Source organism: Hyperoodon ampullatus (genome assembly GCF_949752795.1).
Source record: "Hyperoodon ampullatus genome assembly, chromosome: 3".
Taxonomy (NCBI): Eukaryota; Metazoa; Chordata; class Mammalia; order Artiodactyla; family Ziphiidae; genus Hyperoodon; species Hyperoodon ampullatus.
Window position 1 is genome coordinate 87,928,483 of NC_136916.1, and position 22,810 is coordinate 87,951,292.

General features: G+C 35.7%; 1 protein-coding gene across 1 annotated transcript in view; it reads left to right on the forward strand.

Moving 5' to 3' along the window:
* Positions 1-22,810, forward strand: part of FAM227B (family with sequence similarity 227 member B) — a gene marked incomplete at both ends in the record, with an annotated part of 224,181 nt that overhangs the window by 36,184 nt on the left and 165,187 nt on the right. Inside the window, 2 exons of the mRNA XM_079701116.1 lie at positions 1,962-2,088; positions 12,683-12,820. Coding sequence (XP_079557242.1) covers positions 1,962-2,088; positions 12,683-12,820 — 265 coding nt within the window. The remainder of the gene's footprint in view (positions 1-1,961; positions 2,089-12,682; positions 12,821-22,810) is intronic.

The following is a 22,810-nucleotide window of genomic DNA, read 5'->3' on the forward strand; positions in this document are numbered from 1 at the left end:
TTTTCAGTGGCTTTTTCCAAGGAGAAATTAGAAGTTGTTTAACCAAGATTCAGAGCCTCACTTGAGAACAAATAACATGTACACCTTAATGATTTGACCCCTTGACCTTTGTTCAGTCATTTTATAATGTTCCCTCTCCCTGTCTCAATGCTTGAGAACCACGCCACCTCCCTACAGGCCTATTACCTCCACAGCTCTATAAATAGAAATGGAGCCTCAACTCTCATTGACCAATTTCTATTATTTTTAGCTCATTCAAATAAGGTGTTTTGTTACTAATGGCTCATCTGATTTATCTTACCACAGAAAGAGAAAACAATATATAAGAATCAAAAAATTAGCTTCAGGTCTCACTATTCAGTACAAATTAACTGAATCTGAACATATTTAGTATAGCTTTTGCTCCAGTTTCTTCCAATGTCATACAATGATATTCCTTCAGAAATTTTCCCAACACCATTTGACACTTGATCTCTTTTTCCCCTGATCTCCTGAAGGTGAGATATTCACAGAAAACTTTTAAAAGTTCCTCTTACTTACCTTGTTCAACTTTTAAATTTTGATTATTAGTGTGATTTTATATACCACAATTATAATATGTGATTTTTCTGGTAGTAAAAATGTTCATGGTTCATTCAGTAAAATTAAATATATCAGTATATTAAAGCATTCTTCCCTCTCCTCTTCTACCCTACCCAAAAAAACTTATGGAGTTCTTCAAAGAATACCATCCATACCAGCAGATTTTAGCACTACTGGATTAGGTGACCATATTAGTTTCCTATTGCTGGTGTAAAAATTATCACAAAGTTAATGGCTTAAAACAACAGAAATTCATTGTCTTACAGTTATATAGGTCAGAAGTCCAGAATGAGTCTTATAGGACTAAAATCAAGGTATCAACAGGGCTAGTTTCTTTAAGAGGCCCTAGGGGAGAAGCCATTCCTTGCCTCTTCTAGTTTCTGGTGTCTGCCAGCCTTCCAAAATAGTAGATAAAAATTTTAAATCTTTACTATAAAAATCTGGTATTTTCCTGTGTTTAGTCAGTCCCCAAGAGAAACTTAGTAGTCAAGCGACTTTAAGTCTAATAGAATATTGGTAGTACCATCTATTTGTATGATATAAAATCTGATCATGATTTTACAGTTGTGGTTATCGTATATTAACTCACCTAAACAGGCTTCAATTATTTAAAAACATTCTCTTTATTTTCATCACACACTCAAAGTGATAATTGTGTGACGCGATAGAGGTGTTAGCTAATGCTATGGTGGTAATCATATTGCAGTAAACAAATGTATCAACATGTTGTACACCTTAAACTTACATAGTATTACATGTCAAATATATTTCAATTAATATATATATATATATATGCTTTTTATTATAATGACCTGAAAGACAGTGTTCTTTTTCTGAAAGAGGGTATCAATAGCAAGGTTAAATGAAATAAATGTAGAATCATTAAAGTATCTTATCTTAATTGTAACTTCATCCTTTATCCAAATTATATTTTTTTCCCAAAATGCTAACAAATAGCCAAATTGACTGACTTTATTTTCAACTCTTCTTTGTTCATATTCCTCAGTTAGAAGTACAAAGAAATACTAAATGGTCAAAAGCAAGCTATAAGGGCTTCCCTGGTGGCGCAGTGGTTGAGAGTCCGCCTGCCGATGCGGGGGACGCGTGTTCGTGCCCTGGTCCGGGAGGATCCCACGTGCCATGGAGTGGCTGGGCCCGTGGGCCATGGCCGCTGAGCCTGCGCGTCCGGAGCCTGTGCTCCGCAACGGGAGAGGCCGCAGCGGTGAGAGGCCCGCGTACTGCAAAAAAAAAAAAAAAAAAAAAAGCAAGCTATAAGAAAAAAGGGACACATATATTTCACAAATTTAGTAATTTGTTTGATAGTTGAGATGTGTTATATGAAATATGGAATTATTTTAATATGACTCTGTTTTTGGTAGGTGTATCCTGATTGTTTGGCACAAGCTATCTATGCAACATTCCAGGAAGCATTTCCAGAATCCAGTGATTTCTTTAATGATGAATTTAAAGAAGATCTAGGGAATAACATTTTTCTCTGGTTGTCAGGTACGAATGTCATTAAGTATTGATCATTATTGTGGAACCTAAAACTTTTGAATTGCAGTGTTTTGTTTACTTCAGTCAAAAAAATTTGTAGTTCTTTGCCTTACAAAACATAGCATATTGATGTCTGTGTTTCAAAATAATAATGATTATTTATTTTATTCTGAAAATTCTGTTATACTAAAATTAATCAGTTGTTTACTTTAGAAAGCCAAATAATTTTACAGGCAGTGGAATTATTGTAGAAACCCAAATTGCCACAGAAAGAAAACCATACCATAGATATTTTATATTTGTAAGAGAAATATTTTAAGCTGCTTTTGAAACACTGCTGGCATTTTTATAGCAAATAATATTGGGTAAATTCTAGAGCTAATTGAGTTCCTTGTAGAACATAAAATCATTAAGGAAAATTTATTTTTTGAATCATGGGGTGTGTGTGTGTGTGTGTGTGTGTGTGTGTGTGTGTGTGTGTGTGTGTGTAGGTAGGAGTGGTAGGACTCAAAGGCTGAAGGGAAGTAAGAGTCCATCCTAGAGTACTTAGCTAGAGATTTAGGCACTTGGGTTTAAAACTAAGGTATTGTTTCATATTGGGGAGGAAATACCTCCCCAATATTGTTTCCTAAGACTACTATACCATTATGGACTACCAGAAGCTATTGACTGTTTTCAAGTCCTTCTTATAAATCTGTCCAAATTTTGACTAATTTTTTAAAACTGTTTTGTGTCAATTCTTAGTAACCAAACCATTTCTTTAAGAAAATGTTTCATATTTTAAGGAGGGAGTCCTTGGGAGGTACATGCTAGAAAACAACCCTGAGGACCACCCACCTCCATCAATACACATAGGACAGGAGTCTCCTAATTATAGAGAAAAATCCAACTAATTCAAATATAAGAAGCAAAAAGAGAATGAGCACAGCATTCATACAAAAATACTATAAGAAAAAAAAATGTGACGAACAGAACAACTTTCCTACAGACCTGTTGTAGAATGAATTGTGTCCCCCAAAAATTCATATTGATTTCTGTATGAAATTTTATAAGTCACTGTCTTACTTAATCCTTTTATTCGAGTTAGTTTTGTCATTGATTGTCTCACGTTTTCTATGCATATCATCTGCAAATATAGTTTTCATATTTCTTTTATAATTCTTATGCTTTTAACTAGTTTCTATTATATAATTAAAGAAGAATGTATATAACATATTTAGATGAGCAATAGCAATGAGCTAGGAGATTTATAAGGAAAGGTTTTAAAGTCTTCTGGTAAATCCAGTGGGGGGTGTCTACTTTATGCTCTTCCTATGGTCTTCAAAGCATTCCACATGCAAACTGCCTGAAGTAAAGGCAAGAACACTAATATAAATACCTTATCCTATTTAAATATCAGAATGGATAGGTTTTTTTTGTTTGTTTGTTTGTTTTTTTGCGTTATGCGGGCCTCTCACTGTTGTGGCCTCTCCCGCTGCAGAGCACAGGCTCCGGACGCGCAGGCTCAGCGGCCATGGCTCACAGGCCCAGCCGCTCTGCGGCGTGTGGGATATTCCCGGACCAGGGCACGAACCCATGTCCCCTGCATCGGCAGGCAGGCTCTCAACCACTGTGCCACCAGGGAAGCCCAGAATGGATAGTTTTAACTGAAGTAAACAAAAATTTTCTTGTTCAGGAAGTTTTATAGGCTATGACTGGTAGAATTAATCTGAAGTTTGAAAATTCAGCAATTTCTATTCATCTATTTTCCAGTTTACTAATTCTTTCTTCTGTCCCCTCCATTCTGCTGTTAAGCCCATTCTTGATTTTTTAAAAAATTTGGTTATTGTACATTTCAGTTATAAAAGTTACATTTGGTTCTTTTTTATATCTTCTGTTTCTTCACTGAGACTTTGTTCTTTCATTTGTTTCAAGTGTGTTCATTATTGTTTAAGCATTTTTATTATAACTGCTTGAAAACTCCATGTCAGGTGATTCTAACATCTGGGTCATCTAGATGCTGGCAATTGTCTTTTCTCATTCAAGTTGAATTTCCTAGTTTTTTATATGACAATTAAAACCTGGACATTTTGGGTATTGTAAGACTCTGAATCTTATCTAAATTTTGTGTTTGAACAGGCCTCCTCTGACACTGCTCTAGTTGGGGGAGAAGGGCACTGTCAGGTGGGGAATGAAAGTCCAGGTTACCCACTTGGTCTCTTTTGACATAGTGGTGGGAGGAAGGTTTGTTACAGCTCCCAGCAGACCTCTACTGATACCACCCTGGCTTTTAGGGGCAGGGATGCCTTGTTACTGCTCCCCAAGTGGCTTCCACTGACACTATAAGGGGGAGGGTAGCCTTGTTATATCTGGGCAGTGGTCACAGTCTCCACTAGGCCTCCTGTGACACCACTTTCCATAGGGAGAGGAAAGTGCACCTCATTCCAATCCTGTGGGAATAAAAGTCTTCGGTCTCTGCTCTGCCTCCTCTGATACTACCCTAGTGAGAGTGGAAGCTGAGGCTCTCCAACCACCCTTTTCTGGCAGTGGTGGGTTTGGAGCAGCAGATTTTCCTGTTGTGTTTGGCTGGAGTAAGCAGTTATTGTCTAAAAGTTTTCTGTCCTATTAGGCATCCCTTTTCCTGGTCCTTTGGCTAGAGAGAGGAGGATTTTCTTGAGACTTCTTTTATCTTTGCCTGTTACCATTTCTGGATTCTGATTTCTCTAGCACCCAGTTTGAAATATGAGTCAAAAAGAAAACCCAAGGACTTCACTGTTGTGTTGTACCTTGGGTCCTGAGGTTCCTAGTTAGTCTGCCTTCTTGTCTCCACCTTCTAGAGTCTTCTAATGTGTGTTTATAAACACATCCACTGAAACTGGTGTTATTTCATATTGGGTTACCTGAGAATACCTTATGAGAAGGTAATATTGATCAGAGACTCAAAGGAAGTGAGAGAATGAACTATGTCGATATCTGGAATGAAAACTTTTTAGGTAGAAGGAACAGCATATGAAAAGGTCATGATGCAGGTAGAAGATTAGCATATTTGCAATACAGCAAGGAAGCCAATGTAGCTGAGGTAGAATGAGAAAGGAATTGAAAAGTAGAAAGATGAGGTCAGAGATATGTCTGTAGGTTAGAGCATCTCATAATTTATAGGCAGTTATAAGGACTCTTTCATTATGAGTGAAATGGAAAAGCACTGGATGATTTTGAGCAAATAATACTTGTAACCTAAAATATGTTTATAAGGGATCACTCTAGCTTTCGGGAGAACAAGAGATCATAGAGGGGACAAGGGAGGAATCAGGGATGAAGTTGGAGATATTGCAGTAATAGAAGTGAGACATGGTGATTGGTTAGAACAGGTTGGTTAAAGGATGAGGAGCTGGCAAGTTATATTAGATAAGTCTGCTGGCAGAGTCCATTGGATTTATTGATATATAGAAGTTGAAAGTGGAACAAATAAAAGAGTCAGGGATGATGCCAAGAATTTTAGCCTGAGCAACTAGACAACTACTGAAATGATGAAGACTGTAAGAGAAGGTTGTGGTGGTAGGATTTTATCGAATCAGGATTTAAGTTTGAGATGTAATATTCATCAACATTTGCATTTTTATAACAAAATCTCAAATTTTTAGTGATTATTTTAAAATATAAAAAGGAGATGACTGTCCCCTAAATGGTGTCTACACTATAGGAGAATTACAAGAAAGAAATAGTAAACACTAAAAGCATTTGAAAGAAAAGGAAGAAAAAGTACAATGATAATTAAGGTAATCTTCATAGCATGACTCAAGAATATAAGTAGACATTGAAGGAACAGCAGAACTATGCTAGATGAATGGATGCTGGACTCAGACTTGGGCAAGAATCTAGACATGACAACTGGTCTCCATTTGTACCTATAGAAAGAAGGTAAAATTCACAGCAAAGTCAACAGCAAGCTGAGCAAGAGAAATCCACGTTTTACATAAAAAATCCCACTTAAGCCTCAAAAACCCTTATTATAACAATATGCTATTATTCCTTTATAAAAGGGAAAACCAAGGTTAAGAGAATTTGTCCACAGTTACTACTAAGTAACAAACCAGGATTTCAACTTAAGCCTGTCAGACTCCAGTGTCTGAACTCTTATGAATAATGGATTATTGCCTCCTGAGGTGAATAAAATAAAAACACCAGTATTTAATTTATGAAAAACTGTTGCAGAGAAGGAAAAGGGAAATTTTTCTGAAGACTTAGAGGAAGCAAGCCCTCCCTAATCCTCCCAGTGTTTCCCAGCAACTAGTTGGGCTTTATTATTCATATGCTAAAACACGTACTTGATTAACACCCTAGGATTCACAAAAGGTGGAATGATCTCAGTTTTATTATAAAGCCATCTACACAGGCACAAAATTGGTCTATCTTTAGTAAACTTCATTGCTCACTTCTAGTCTGAATACGGCTGTTTATGAATGCATATCCTTCCAACATAGGCTAGTCATCCCTGTTGAACACTTGTTTCAGTACTTCTCTGTGGGCTACTTCACCTTAGTAGAAAACATTTTTGTAGCAAAAGGATCATCTATTGTTTCCTCGCCTATTAACTTCACATCAGGCAGAAAAAATGGTTTAAAGTAGAGGGTAGGTGTGGCTAAAATGGGAAACTCGAGGAATCCTTGTGATGGAACCGTTCCATATCCTGACTATATCATTGTCTATATCCTGGTTGTGATACTGTATTATAGTTTTACAAGGTGTTAGTTACCATTGTGGGAAACTAAATAGAGGGTATGGGGATCTCTCTGTATTATTTCTTGCAAGTGCGTGTAAATGTACACTTATCTCAAACAGAATTAAAAAAATTCAAACCTGCATTTTCTTAAGATAAAAGGCAGCCATGCTGGTGGGAGTGTACAATCAATATCTACTAAAGCTGAACATATGCGAGTTTGGACCAGCATATCTATGACTCCCAGGTACATAACCTACAGAAATGTACATATTTCTGTACACCAAAAGCACAAAATGTTCTTAGCAGCACTATTTATATAATAATCAAAACAAACTGTCCAAATGCCCATCAATAATATGAAATTTAGATAAACTGTGGAATATTCATATAATGAAATACTACCAGCAATGAGAATGAACACACTATAATTATATACAATAGTATGAACAAATCACAGAAACAAGGTTGAGGGGGGAAAAAAGCCCAGACACAAAAGAGTAGATCCTGTGTGAGTCCACTGATACAAAGTTCAAAATCTGGCAAAACTAATCTATAATTTTAGAAGTAAAGATAATGTTTATTCTTGGGAATTGGTCCTGGCTAGAAAGGAGGGCACCTGGAGTGCTGAATATTTTGTTTCTGGGGGCTGGTAACATGGACACCATATATTAAATTTGTGAAGATTCATTGAACTGTACATGATTTTTCATTTTAATTTTTATTCATCGATAAAAATTTAAGTTGAAAACAAAGGCAGTAGTGGTAGCTGCACTAGAGCCTCTATGGTTTATTTAATCATTAATATGTTTGTACAGATTTCTCTTGCAATGCACTTCTCACATTGCATACCTATCAAGAGTCACATGTTTTCTGAGTCTATGTTCATAAACGACCTTTTCAACTTTTAGTAAGATTTTATCTCTCAGTTGTGATTATTTTGTATTGGCTAGAGCACTTGTTGAAAGAATTTTATAAGACATGTTTTTCTTATTTCTTTGCTGAGGAGATGTTTATAGCATAGATCTAAAATACTTGATTCAATTTCTCCTCCTTAATAAAAAAAATTCCTTTTTATCAGGATGAAGTAATCACTTTATTAGGTTATTTACATTATATTTAGTTTGATTTCTTACATTGTCATTTGGCTTTCATTTTTGGTTCATTTTTCACAAACAAAATTTTTGTTACCAGAGCTCCTTATACACAATTCTTAGAGCACCAGAGACTATTAGTTTCCTATTGCTACTATAGCAAATTACTACTTAGTTTAAAACAACATAAATGTGTTATAGTTCTGGAAATCAGAAGTCCAAAATGAGTTTCACTAGGCTAAAATGAAGATGTTTGGCAGGGCTGTGTTCTTCTAGAGGTTCTAAGGGAGAATCTGTTTCTTTGCAGCTTGTCTAAAGCTGTTTCCGTTCTTTGCCTCATGGCCCTCTTTCATTATCAAAGCCAGCAATGGATAGTCAGTCTTTCTCATATTGCATCACTCTGATACTGACTCCTCTACCTTCCTTTTCCATATTTAAGGACCCTTCTGATTACATTGGGCTCACCTGGACAAGCCCACATACCCTATTTTAAGGTTAGCCAATTTACAAACTTAATTCCATCTGCTCCCTTCATTCCCCTTTGCCATGTAACATAACATATTCACAATTTGGGAAGATTAGGATATGGAAGACTTTGGAGGCTACTTCTCTAGAGTAGAGACACATTAAGATTTTGTATGATTGACTAGATTTTGGCACAAGCCTTATGACTGAATCCCACATGGCAGCCTTACAATGAGCAAGATTAAAATTTGTGCCATGACTTCTGGCTTCTGCTTAGGATGTAGAAAACTAAAATGATATTAATTCCACCCTTCCACCAAAAAACACTGGACTGTCTGCAAATTCAAAACTTTCCTTGAACCCATCAGAGACTGCAGAGCAGTCAACCCCAAATCTAAAGAAAGGTGCCTCCAAGGAGAGACCAGATGCAAGCACTTGCTCATCGGGGACAGATGCAGCCAGATACCATAAAAGCCAGTAAGAAGAATTCAACCAAAAAAAAATTTTTTTTTTGTCTGCACCACATGGTTTGCAGGATCTCAGTTCCCCAACCAGGGATTGAACCCCAGCCCCCTGAAGTGGAAGCACGGAGTCCCAACCACTGGACCAGCAGGGAATTCCCTTAGCCAAAATTTTTAATGAATTGCTTAAAGCTGAATATGGTCTAGTGTGAGAATATAGAACCCTTAGTAGCTACATAAAACAAGGGAGAAGTTGCCCTCACTTGCAAGCTTCTCTCCACACATCTTACAAGAAATATTGAGGGTGGAAAAACAGTCTTGAGAAAGCCTGGGGGAATGTAATAGAAGACACTGCAAAAAAGGCATAAAACCTTGCCTGGACCCTTCTATCTCCTCTATGTTAACAACAACAACAAGCTTTAAGCCACAGCAGGAGGAGGGGGAAAGGTATGGGGAGGAAGGGCAGCAAATGCAGTTGACCTTAGGGAAGAAGTGGAGACACAACTCACCTGGGAAACAGAAAACTACCTCTACCCCAGAGGCCAGGAATACATACTGGGCCAAGAACAAGTTTGCTACAGCTGGGGCAAGGCTGGATTACTGAGAAGACCCTATCCCAAGACCCAGGAACAAAACCCAATGCTGGTGCTGATTCAGAACAGAGAATACCTACCACTACCAGGCTAACAAACATCAACTGACAGGTAACAACAGTCTACTGCTGGGAGAGGGGCACAAGTGTGGAAAAGACCATTTCTGAGAAGACACAAAAGATCTAAAACTGAGAGTGGAGCAGATGCTGTTGTGGAAGTAAACTAACAGAAAACAAAAACCTCTGGCAAGGCAGTTTAAATTGTAAGAGGAATTTGAAGCATGTAGAGTACTAAAGGTAATCATAGTAACAACAAAACCCAAACACAGCCCAACTCTCAATTCCCTTCCAGATTGACTTAATTACACCCATGCTTAAGACCAAACAGAAAAACAAAAAGCCCATTTCAAGGCCTGAAAACTATTTACCTCATCTTTACTGCATTACACAATATGTCTGACTTTCAACAAAAATTATGAAGTCTACAAAAAAGCAATGGAAAAAATAAACACTATCAAGAGACAAATCATCAGAACCAGTTTTAGATATGATACAGATATTAGAATATCAGACAGGAAATTTTAAGTAACTATGATTAATATAGTAAATGCTCTAGTGGAAAAGATGGATAGATAACATGTATGATCAGATATGTAATTTGAGCAAGACATGGAAACTATAGGAAAGAAGACAACATAGGCCAATGGAACAAAATTGAGAGCCCAGAAATAAACCCTCACAAACACAGTCAAGTAATATTTGACAAGGGAGCCAAGAATACTCAATGGGAAAAGGATAGTCTCTTCAATAAATGGTGTTGGGAAAACTCGATCACCACAGGTAGAATAATGAAATTGGACTGCTATCTTATACCACTCACAAAAATTAACTTGAAATGGAGTAAAGAACTGAAACCATAAAACTCTTAAGAAGAAAACATAGTGGAAAATCTCCTTGACATATGTATTCACAACAATTTTTTGGATATGGTATCAAAAGCACAAGCAACAAAAGCAAAAATTAGTAAGTGGGACCACATCAAACTAAAGAGCTTCTGCATAGTAGAAAACAACAAAATGAAAAGACAACTTATGGAATATATTTGCAAATCATATCTGATAAGGTTAATATCCAAAAGATAAAAGGAACTCAGTTCAATAGCAAAAAGGAAACAATCTGATTTTAACAATAGGCAGAGGAACCGAAAAGACATTTTTCCAAAGAAGACATACAGATGTCCAACAGGTACATGAAAGGATGTTCAACATCACTAATCACCAGGGAAATGCTAGTAAAAACCGCAATGAGATATCACCTCACACCTGTTAGAATGGCCATTATCAAAGCGACTACAAATAACAAATGTTGGCAAGGATGTAGAGAAAAGAGAACCCTTGTGCACTGTTGGTGGGAATGTAAATTGGTGCAGCTACTATGGAAAACAGTATGGAAGTCCCTCAAAAAATTGAAAATAGAACTCCCGTGTGATTCAGCAATCCCACTTCTAGCAGGTAGACTGAATCTTTCCCCTGATCTCCTGCCAGGCTGTAGTGTGGAGTGAGGAGCACTGGGCACTTGCCCCTTCAAACTGAGAAGTGTGACGAGGTGGCAGCCATCAGTGCAAGTCTCTCTCTGCTCTGATTGTTGGCAAGCCAGCACACGCACCCTCCTCACAATTAGAGTCTAGGCTTCTCCAGCTCTTCTGTCTCAGTGGATTTCCCAACAGGCATGGGGGCTCCCCAGGGCAAGGGTGCACCTGTGTGGACCTTCTCTTCCTTACAGACCCCTCCAGGGGTGCTGGTCCCAACCCGATGCCTTTTCCCCCCCAAGCCTACCCAGTTACATGGAGATCTTCCTTGCAGTTTTGGTTTTATAGGAGATATTCTGCCGGTTACCAATTAGTTTTCTTTGAGTAATCTTCCACATGTAGATTTTTTTTTTTTTTTTTTTTTTTTTTTGCAGTACACGGGCCTCTCACTGTCGTGGCCTCTCCCGTTGCGGAGCACAGGCTCCGGACGCGCAGGCTCAGCGGCCATGGCTCACGGACCTAGCCGCTCCGCGGCATGTGGGATCTTCCCAGACCGGGGCACGAACCCGTGTCCCCTGCATCGGCAGGCAGACTCTCTACCACTGCGTCACCAGGGAAGCCCCTAGATGTATTTTTGATGTGTTTGTGAGAGGAAGTGAGCTCCATGTCTTCCTACTCTGACACTGATCCCCCTCTCAATAAAAAAAAACTGTCTTTTAATCTCCTGATCTGTTAGCCTTACTATACCCCAGATTTTCCACAAATACACTAAAACATAGACAATCTATTGAGGAACATTCAAATGAATCACACTTCAGGCTTCTGAATATTTTATCTAGTGGCAACTAATGTGAAACAGGCGATAACCAAATCTAAAAACACTTAGAAAATTCCAATTTGATATCAAAATATAGCAAATAATCCTCATTGAATACTCACTGCTGAGAAAATACTGGCTATGTTTATGAGTATATCAATGTATATCAATAATGATGATAATATTAGCTCATATTTCCCATTTACTGAACACGTTAACATATACTGTCTCAACCATCAGAATAAACATATGGAGTATACAAAGGAATTTATATTGTTCTCATTTTTATTGCTGAGGATATAAATGTTTAGTGTGGTTAAATCAATTATTCAACCCTATATAGTTTTTGGAACAAAAATGAAACTTTTTAAATGGAATTTATTTTTATTTCTTTTAGGGTACTATAATTGATTCATAAACATTATTTTAAAAATAATAGGAGATACAGATAGGGAAAATTTTAAAACAATAATCACCTATGCTGAGAGGAAATCGTGTTAATATTTAAGCTATAGTCACACATATGTATACGGTAAAATTGTCCTTCACATAAAAACATATTATGATTGCCTTTATATGTTAACAAATACTTACAAGGTAACTTTTAATGGATACTTCATGATCCACTGTATGGATGTACTGTTGTTGGATATTTAGGTCCTTTCCAAGTTTTCACAATATTAATCTCCCCTTATGTCCGTTTATGAACTTAGCTTATGTCTGTGAGTCAGAAAGGTATATATCAAGCTTATCTCTTTTCTAATTCTCAGTCTTATATGTTAAGACATTAACATTTCTATGTAGAGATTTCCTCTTTCGAAACTTGAGACTGACAATCCTCACAGGACTGTTGTGAGAATGAAATGTATAATGCTCCTAAAAAGGCTTTGACAAAAGATATTTTTAAACTCCTAATTTCTTTGGCTAAATATACATATTTGTATCAACAGGTTTAAAACCTAAAAAAGACTTTTGGACCCACTGGAAGCTGAATGAACTCTCCACAACAACCATTCATGGTAGCAAGAAAACACCTTCAGAATCTATAAAGGACAGGATTGCAAGAAGTCAAGAACGCATATCAACTTGTAAGTAAATTTATTATATACTGCCGATTGAAATAGCCAAAATCAAGTGTATCATTTTTTTGTCAGAATTTTCTAATGATTTATTTTCTAGTGAGGATCTTAAAATAACATTTGATTTATAGATGGGTATTATAGTAATTTGAATATTGCTTTATATTTTAGTTTTTCATTATAAAAATAGTATGTGCTTAAGTCCTTTTCTCATTTACATGTTATTATGTTTTTATATTGATTTGCGGGAACTTCTCAGTTTTGTAAGAACACTACAAATATTCTTACTTTTTAACTGTATTGCTCTCTGGTTAATAATGTATTTTACCAATAGATAAGTTTAAAGTTTTTATTCAGTAAATTTAAATAAGGTCTTTTGTTTCAGTTTCAGTTTTGTGGCATGTTTGTCAGGACTTACTTACCTAATACTATGAAAAAAATAATCTATCCTTTTTTTCTAGTACTTTTTTATTTCCATGTTTTATTCAACTCTTTAATCCACTTGGGGTTTATTTTTTTAATAAAGGAAGGTAGTTGTATTCCAGTATTTTGTTTTTTCCAAATGCTTACTTATTAAATAGTCCACTTACAGACTACTTGAAATAACAATTCACATGGATATATTTTTGTATTCTCTTCTACCTCCCAAATTCCTGTACCAGGACCAAACTTCTCAGTAACTCTACATTAATTAGCACTTTAAGGCAAGTTTATTTTTCTCTAATTTATACTATATTTCAATACTAAACATAGGTCTGGTGCTCAGGCCTCATTTCTGACCAATTAAATAAGAATCTGAGGCTCAGTATTTTTTAAAGCTACCCAGATGATTTCAATGTGCAGGCAAAGTTAAGAACCACTAGTGTAGAGGAAAATACCTTTCCATCATACTTCTTGATATAGGCCAGGGCAAGGAGGGACTAACCTACTCTTCTGAAGGCGGCTCGTCAGTTAATTTCTGATTCCAAAATTGTTTAATTAGTTAATTACTGTTCTTCTGATTAGTACTTTGATTCTTCTCCACTCTTATCCCCATAGATGTCATCCTGTCTGATTTCTATCTTTTAGTAGTTATGTGAAATTTCTTATTTGCTAATGTCACCCTGGTTTTTACAGAACTTCATGCATATTTGTAATTTTGGATGGAAAGAGAGATACTCCACTGTCTTGACCCAATCTTATCTCTTTTTGTTTCTCAGTCTCACATGTGAATAACAACTTGGCTGAATATAAAATTAAGGAGGTTGGGGGAGCTTTCTATTTTTTTTTCATTTTAACTTACAGAAAAGTGTTGAGAATAGTATAAGGAACTCCCTATCCTTTATCCACCAAATGTTTGAATTTATCCTATGTTTTATTGTTTTCTCTCTCCCTCTTTTATATAAACATTTAAAGCTATAAATTTCCCTAATTCCTGTTTCAGCTACATTCTGCAAATTGTGATATGTTATATTTTCGTTATCATTTAATCCAAAATATTTTCTAATATCCAGTATAATTTCTATTTTGACCCATGGGTTATTTAGAGATGTATTATTTAATTTTTAAATACTTAGGGCTTTTCTAGATACCTTAAAATTACTGATTTCTAATTTTAAATATATTGTGGTCTGAGAATATACTCTACAATCTTTTGAAGTGTATTGAGACTTGTTTTATGGTACAGTACATGGTCTATCTTGGTGAACATTCAGTGTACACGTGAGAAGAATGTGTATTCTGCAATTATTTTGTAAATCTCAATTAGATCAAGGTGGTTGATAGTGATATTCAGATCTTCAATATCAAGATTCAACAAACTACAGCCTGTGGACCAAATCTGGCCTGCAGCCTATTTTTATACATCCTATGAACTAAGAATGATTTTTACATTTTTAAGGGTTGTTAAAAAAAAAACAATAAAGAATATACCACAGAGGGACTTTCCTGGTGGCACAGTGGTTAAGAATCTGCCTGCCAATGCAGGGGACATGGGTTCAAGCCCTGGTCCGGGAAGATCCCACACGCTGCGGAGCAACTAAGCCCAGGCGCCACAACTACTGAGCCTGCGCTCTAGAGTCCGTGCTCCAGAACAAGAGAAGCCACTGCAATGAGAAACCTGCTCACTGCAACAAAGAGTAGCCCCCGCTTGCCACAACTAGAGAAATCCGGCGCGCAGTAACAAAGACCCACTGCAGCCCAAAATAAATAAATTAAAAAAAAAAGAATATACCACAGAGATCACATGTGGCCCACAAAGCCTAAAATATTGGAGTATCTGACCCTTAATAGAAAAAGTTTGCTAGCTCTTGTTCTGTATCTTTATGATATTTAATTGTTCTATTAATTACTGAGAAGGGGGTGTTAAAATCTCCCACTGCAAATGTGGAATTATCTATTTCTCCCCTTAATTCTACTGATTTTTGCTTTATGCATTTTTAAGTTACTGGGCACATACACAATTATTATGTTTTCCCTTTAATCATTATGAAATGTTTCTTCATATCTATGATAATTCTCCTAGGGGAATTATCTATTTATCTAATTATCTATGAGCTGTATTTTGTCTAATATTAATATAGCCACTTGAGCTTTCTTATGCTTGTGGTTTGCATAGTGTATCTTTTCCCATCATTTTACTTACAGCCTCTTTGTTTTTTCATGTTTAAAGGTCGTCTTGCAAACAACCTATAGTTGAATCTTGGTTTTTTATTTAGTCTTACAATTTCTTCCTTTTAATTGGAGTGATTACTTCATTTACATTCAACATAACTATTGACATGATTAGGTTTGTTTTTACCATGTTCCTGTTTGTTTTCAGTTCTATCTCACCTGTTTTTTGTTCTTCAATTCCCCTTCCCTATCTTCATTTGGTTAAGCAAATATTTTTAGTATTCCATTTTAATTCTTCTATTGGCTGTTTGCCTGTATCTTCTTGAATTTTTTGCAATTGCCTTAGTGATTTCAAAATGCATCCTTAAATTATTAAAATACTACTTAAAGTTAATGTTATCCTACTTCACTAAAAATGTAGGAACTTGGTGAAGGATAGCTACACATACTCCCCTTTGTCCTTTGTGCTGTTGTTGTCATATATATTAGAAGATCTACATGAATAATGGCCTCACATTATACAGTGTTAGGATTTTTGCTTCAAATAACTACATGGTTTATTTCAGCTTTATTGAGGTCTAATTGATGTACAATAAAGTACACACATTTAGAATATAAAATTTCACAATTGGACATATGTATAAACTCATAAAACTGTCACAACTTTCAAGATAGGAAACATATCCACCATTCCAGAAAGTTCCTCAGACTTTTTTGTAGTTCCTCCCTCCTTCTCAATCCCCAGGCAATTACTCATGTGATTTTTTTCACTACAGGTTAGTTTGCATTTTCTAGAATTTTATGTAAATGAAATCATAGAGTATGTGCTATCTTTTGTCTGGCATTTTCTACTCTGCATAATTATTTTGAGATTCATTCATCTTGGTGCATGTATGAATAGTTTGTTCCTCTGTATTGCTGAGTAATAGTCCATGGTAAGGGTATACAACAATTTGTTTATCCATTCACATGTTGGTAGACATTTGCATTGTTTCCAGTATTTAGCTATTATAAATAAAGCTGCTGTGAATATTCATGTACAAGTCTTTGTGTAAACATAGGATTTCATTTATCTTTGGTAGACATCTAGTAGTGGAAGGTTGAGTAGTATGGTAAGTGTATTATAACATTTTAAGAAATTGCCAAATTTATCCAAAATTTTACATTCCTATCAGATACAAGTTATAGTTATTCTACTTCCTTGCTAACACTTTGTACAGTCTTTTTAATTTTAGCTATTCTTGTGGGTTATGTACTGGTATTTAGTTAGGTTTTATTTTAATTTCTCTAATGACTAATTATGAGCTCTGTACACGTGCTTATTTGCCATCTGTATATCTTCTTTGCTAAAGTGTCTGTTTCAATCTTTTTGCTATTTTTATTGGAGTTGTTTGTCTTATTTTAATTCTGTTATAACAGTTTTTTATATATTCTAGACACAAATCCTTTAACAGGTATATATTTTACAAATATTCTTTTCTAGTCTGTAGTTGCCTTTCATTTTATAATAGTGTCTTTTGAAAGGCAAAAGTTTATAATATGGTAAAATCAAATTTATCATTTTTTCCAGTAGGGTATGTGCTTTTTTGTGTCATATTCAAGATTTTTTTTGTGAACCCAATTTCACCAAGATTTTCTCCCATGTTTTCTTCTAGAAATTTTATAGTATATAATTTTATAGCTTATAATTGTAGCTCCTATTATACACTTAGGTCTCTAATTCATTTTGAGTAATTTTTGAAAATTATGTGAAGTAAGCAGTGAGGATCATTTCTTTGCATATTTTCTAGCACCATATGTTGAAAAGATTATCCTTTGCCCATTGAATTATCTTAGAACCTTTGTCAAAAAAACATTTGATCATATGTGTATTGCTCTACGCATGTACTCTGAATTCTGTTTCACTGATGCCAATACCAAACTACCTTGATAACTGTAATTTTATAACATGTCTTGGAGTCAGGTACTGTAAGTCCTCCAACTTTGCTCTTCTTTTAAAAAATTATTTTGGCTATCTAGATTCTTTTCATTTCTATATAATTTTTTAACTGCTTATCAGTATTTAAAGTACATACTCTGGAATTTTCATTGGAATTAGGTTGAATCTATCAACTTAAGAAGCATTGACATCTTAATAATATTGATTTTCCAATCCATGAACATAGAATATTTCCACATTTATTTAAGACTTCTTTCTATCTCAGCAATATTTTCTAGTTTTTTCTTTATAGATGCTGCACATATCTCTCAAATTATGTTGCATATGGTGTTTTTAATTTCAATTCCTGATTGTTCACTGGTAATATATAAAAAATACTGTAGAAAAATACTTTTGTGTTGATCTTATATCCTACAATCTTACTAAACGTGCTTATTAGTTCTAGTAGCCTTTTTAGATTTCTTAGGATTTTTTCTTCATGGATACTCATGTCATCTGAGAATAAAGAGCATTTTACTTTATTTTCAATCTATATGCCTTTTATTTATTTTACTTGCCTATGGCTAGGATCTTTAAGAAGATGTTGACTAAAAGTGGTGAGAGTGGACATGCTTGCTTCATTCCTGATCTTAGAGGGAAAATGTTAGGTTACTTACCTTTAAATAGATTTTGGCTGAAGGCTTTTATAGATATCTTTTATCAGGTTGAGGTAGTTTCATTCCCTTCCTAGTTTGCTGAGAGGTTTTTGTTGTTGTTTGTTTTTTAACAAATAGATTTGGATTTTAGCATTTGTTGAGATGAACATATTGTTTTTCTATTTTAGTCTTTTAATACAGTGAATTACATTGATTGATTTTTCAAGTGTTACCTGACCTTGCATTCCTGGGATAAATCCCATTTGGCAATTGTGTATTAACCTTTTCATGTATACTACTGAATTCAGTTTGCTAAAATTTTATTTTCTTTTCCTGTACTGTCCTGTCACATTTTAGTAATAAGTGTAATGTTCACCCCTCTTCTCTTTTCTAAGGGTTAGTGTAAACTTGGTATTTGTTCTTCTTTACGTACTTGGTAGAATTCACCAATGAAGCCATCTGGACCTAGAAATTACTCTGTGGTAAGGTTTTTGACTAAAAATTCATTTCTCTAATAGATATAGTGCTATTCAAATGATCAGTTCCTTCTTGAATAAACTTTGTAGTTTCGTGTAAATTTTTATTTTATTCCTTTAAATATTTTGGAGTTTTATCTGAGATGTGATCTAGTTATTTAGAAATATTTTGGTCTACTTGGGGCTTTATTTTAAGCTTCATTAGGTGGAACCAGAGAACTCTTGTTTAGGCCTAACATACTTCCCCTACTGAGGCAGTACCCTTCTTAGTATTCTACCCCATGCTCTGTGTATAACAGATTTCCCATCTGGCTGTCTGGAACATGAGCTTTCTGTGAGCCCCAAGCATTGTTCTGCCCACTCCTTCCTGTGTTTTTTTTTTTTTTTTTTAAACCAACCTCAGGCAAAAATTCAAGGATAACCTTCTGGAGAGTTCCAGAATGCTCTCTGTGTGCATCTGTCTCCTCTATATTATGCTGACCTGTGAATTTTAGCTTGCCTTGACCTTCCTGAATGCTAAATTTTATTTTTCAACTCAGTTCTGCTTGGATTCCCACCACTACACTGTGACCTTAAAATTTTTTTTTTAGAGACAAGATGAGACAACTGAAGGGTTCCCTCATTAGGTTTTTTTCTCTTGGCTGGAGCAGGGGTGATTACTGTCCTGTGCTGCCTCTTGTCCAACACATGAAAACCATTGTTTCCTATATTTTCTCCAATTTTTTACTTGTTTAAGAAAGAAGAGCAATCCAGTTCCTGTTACTCCATCATAGCAAGAAGTAGAAGTGATTATATGTATTTTAAAAGATTAAGAGAAGACTTAAAAATAGTCTTCTATATTTATTCACATATTTGCCATTCCTGGATCTTCATTCCATCCTATAAATTTGAGTTTCCATCTGGTGTCATTTCCCTTCAGCTTGAAAAAAACTACCTTTTGGCAGTTCTTATAGTTCAGTTCTGCCAGTAATAAATTTTCTCAAGTTTATTTATCTAAAAATAATGTTCATTTTGCCTTCATTTTTGAAGGATATTTTTGCTGGATTTAGAATTCTAGGTTCACTTTTCTTTTGCCTTTCAGCAAGATATTGTTCCATTGGGTCCTGGTTTGGTATTGTTTCTTTTTTTTTTTTAATCCACTCTTTTTTATATTCTTTTCCCATATAGGGCATTACAGAGTATTGAGTAGAGTTCCCTGTGCTATACAACAGGTTATTATTAGTTATCTATTCTATATATAGTAATGTATACATGTCAATTCCAGTCTCCCAATTTATCCCTCTCCTGCCTTTCCCCCTTGGTAAACATAAGTTTGTTTTCTACATCTGTGACTCTACTTCTGTTTTGTAAACAGGTTCATTTGTACCATATTTTTTAGATTCCACATATAAGCAATATCATATGATATTTGTTTTTCTCTGTCTGACTAACCTCACTCGGTATGACAATCTCTAGGTCCATCCATATCACTGCAAATGACATTATTTCATTCTTTTTATGGCTGCGTAATATTTCATTGTATACATGTACCACATCTTCTTTATGCATTCTTTGGTTGATGGACTTTTAGGTTGCATCCATGTCCTGGCTATTGTAAATAGTGCTGCAATGACCGTGGGGTGCAGGTATCATTTTGAATTATGATTTTCTCTGTATATGTGCCCAGGAGTGGGATTGCTGGATCATATGGTAGCTTTATTTTTAGTTTTTTAAGGAACCTCCATACCATTCTCCATAGTGGCTGTACCAATTTACCTTCCCACCAACAGTGTATGAGGGTTCCCTTTTCTCCACACCCCCTCCAGCATTTATGGTTTGTAGATTTTTTTGATGATGGCCCTTCTGACCAGTGAGGTGATACCTTATTGTCATTTTGATTTGAATTCCTCTAATTTAGTGATGTTGAGCATCTTTTCATGTGCTTCTTGGCCGTCTATATGTCTACTTTGGAGAAATGTCTATTTAGATATTCTGCCCATTTTTTGACTGGGTTTTTTTTTGTTTTTGTTTTTGGTATTGAGCTGCATGAACTGTTTGTATATTTTGGAGATTAATCCCTTGTCAGTTGCTTCATTTGCAAATATGTTCTTATTCTGTAGGTCGTCTTTTTCTTTTGTTTATGGTTCCCTTTGCTGTGCAAAAGCTTTTAAGTTTAATTAGGTTCCATTTATTTTTGTTTTTATTTTCTTTACTCTAGGAAGTGGATTGAAAAAGATCAATCTGAGATTTATGTCAGAGAGAGTTCTGCCTATGTTTTTCTCTAAGAAGTTTATAGTATCTGGTCTTACATTTAGGTCTTCAATCCATTATGAGTTTACTTTTGTATATAGTGTTAGAAAATGTTCTAATTTCATTCTTTTTTTTTTTTTTTTTCCCTGTACGTGGGCCTCTTACTGTTGTGGCCTCTCCCGTTGCGGAGCACAGGCTCCAGACGCGCAGGCTCAGCAGCCATGGCTCACGGGCCTAGCCACTCCACGGCATGTGGGATCTTCCCAGACCGGGGCACGAACCTGTGTCCCCTGCACCGGCAGGCAGACCTTCAACCACTGAGCCACCAGGGAAGCCCTAATTTCATTCTTTTACATGTAGCTGTCCAGTATTCCCAGCATGACTTATTGAAGAGACTGTCTTTTCTCAATTGTATATTCTTGCCTCCTTTGTCATATATTAGGTGACCATAGGTGCATGGGTTTATCTCTGGACTTTCTATCCTGTTCCAATGATCTATATTTCTGTTTTTGTGCCAGTACCATACCATTTTGATGACTGTAGCTTTGTAGTATAGTCTGAAGTCAGGGAGCCTGATTTCTCTAGCTCTGTTTTTCTTTCTCAAGATTGCCTTGGCTATTCAGGGTGTTTTGTGTTTCCATACAAATTGTAAAATTTTTTGTTCTAATTCTGTGAAAAATGCTGTGGGTAATTTGATAGGGATTGCATTGAATCTGTAGATTGCTTTGGGTAGTATAGTCATTTTCACAATATTGAGTCTTCCAATCCAAGAACATAGTATATCTTTTCATCTGTTTGTGTCATCTTTTATTTCTTTCATCAATATCTTATAGGGGTTTTTTTTTGTGTTTTATTTTTTGTTGCGGTATGCAGGCCTCTCACTGTTGTGGCCTCTCCCATTGCGGAGCACAGGCTCCAGACACGCAGGCTCAGTGGCCACGGCTCACGGGCCTAGCCACTCTGCGGCATGTGGATCTTCCCGGACCGGGGCACGAACCCGTGTCCCCTGCATCAGCAGGCGGACTCTCAACCACTGCGCCACCAGGGAAGCCCTCATCAATATCTTATAGTTTTTGGAGTACAAATCTTTTGCCTCCTTAGGTAGGTTTATTCCTAGGTATTTTATTCTTTTTGATGCAGTGGTAAATGGGACAGTTTTCTTAATTTCTCTTTCTTATCTTTCACTGTTAATGTATAGGAATGCAAGAGATTTCTGTGTGTTAATTTTGTATCCTGCAACTTTACCAAATTCATTGATGAGCTCTAGTTTTTTGGTAGCATCTTTAGGATTTTCTATGTGTAGTATCATATCATCTGCAAACAGTGCTAGTTTTACTTCTTCTTTTCCAATTTGGATTCCTTTTATTTCTTTTTCTTCTCTGATTCCTGTGGGTAGGACTTCCAAAACTATGTTGAATAAAAGTAGCAAGGGTGGACATCCTTGTCTTGTTCCTGATCTTAGAGGAAATGCTTTTAGTTTTTCACCCTTGAGAATGATGTTTACTGTGGATTTGCCATATATGGCCTTCATTATGTTGAAGTATGTTCTCTCTATACCCACTTTCTGGAGAGTTTTTATCATAAATGGGTGTTGAATTTTGTCAAAAGCTTTTTCTGCATCTATTGAGATGATCATATGGTTTTTATTCTTCAGTTTGTTAGTGTAGTGTATCACATTGATTGATTTACGTATGTTGAAGAATCTTTGCATCCCTGGGATAAATCCCACTTGATCATGGTATGTGATTGTTTTAATGTGTTGCTGGATTGGATTTGCTAGTATTTTGTTGAAGATTTTTGCTTCTCTATTCATCCGTAATACTGGCCTGTAATTTTCTTTTTTTGTGATATCTTTGTCTGGTTTTGGTATCAAGGTGATCATGACCTTATAGAATGAGCTTTGGAGTGTTCCTTCCTCAGCAATTTTTTGGAATAGTTTGAGAAGGATAGGTGTTAACTCTTCTCTAAATGTTTGATAGAATTTGCCTGTGAATCTATCTGGTTCCAGACAGCTGTTTGTTGGAAGTTTTAAAATCACAGTTTCAATTTCAGTACTTGTGATTGATCTGTTCATATTTTCTACTTTTTCCTGGTACAGTCTTGGAAGATTGTACCTTTCTAAGAATTT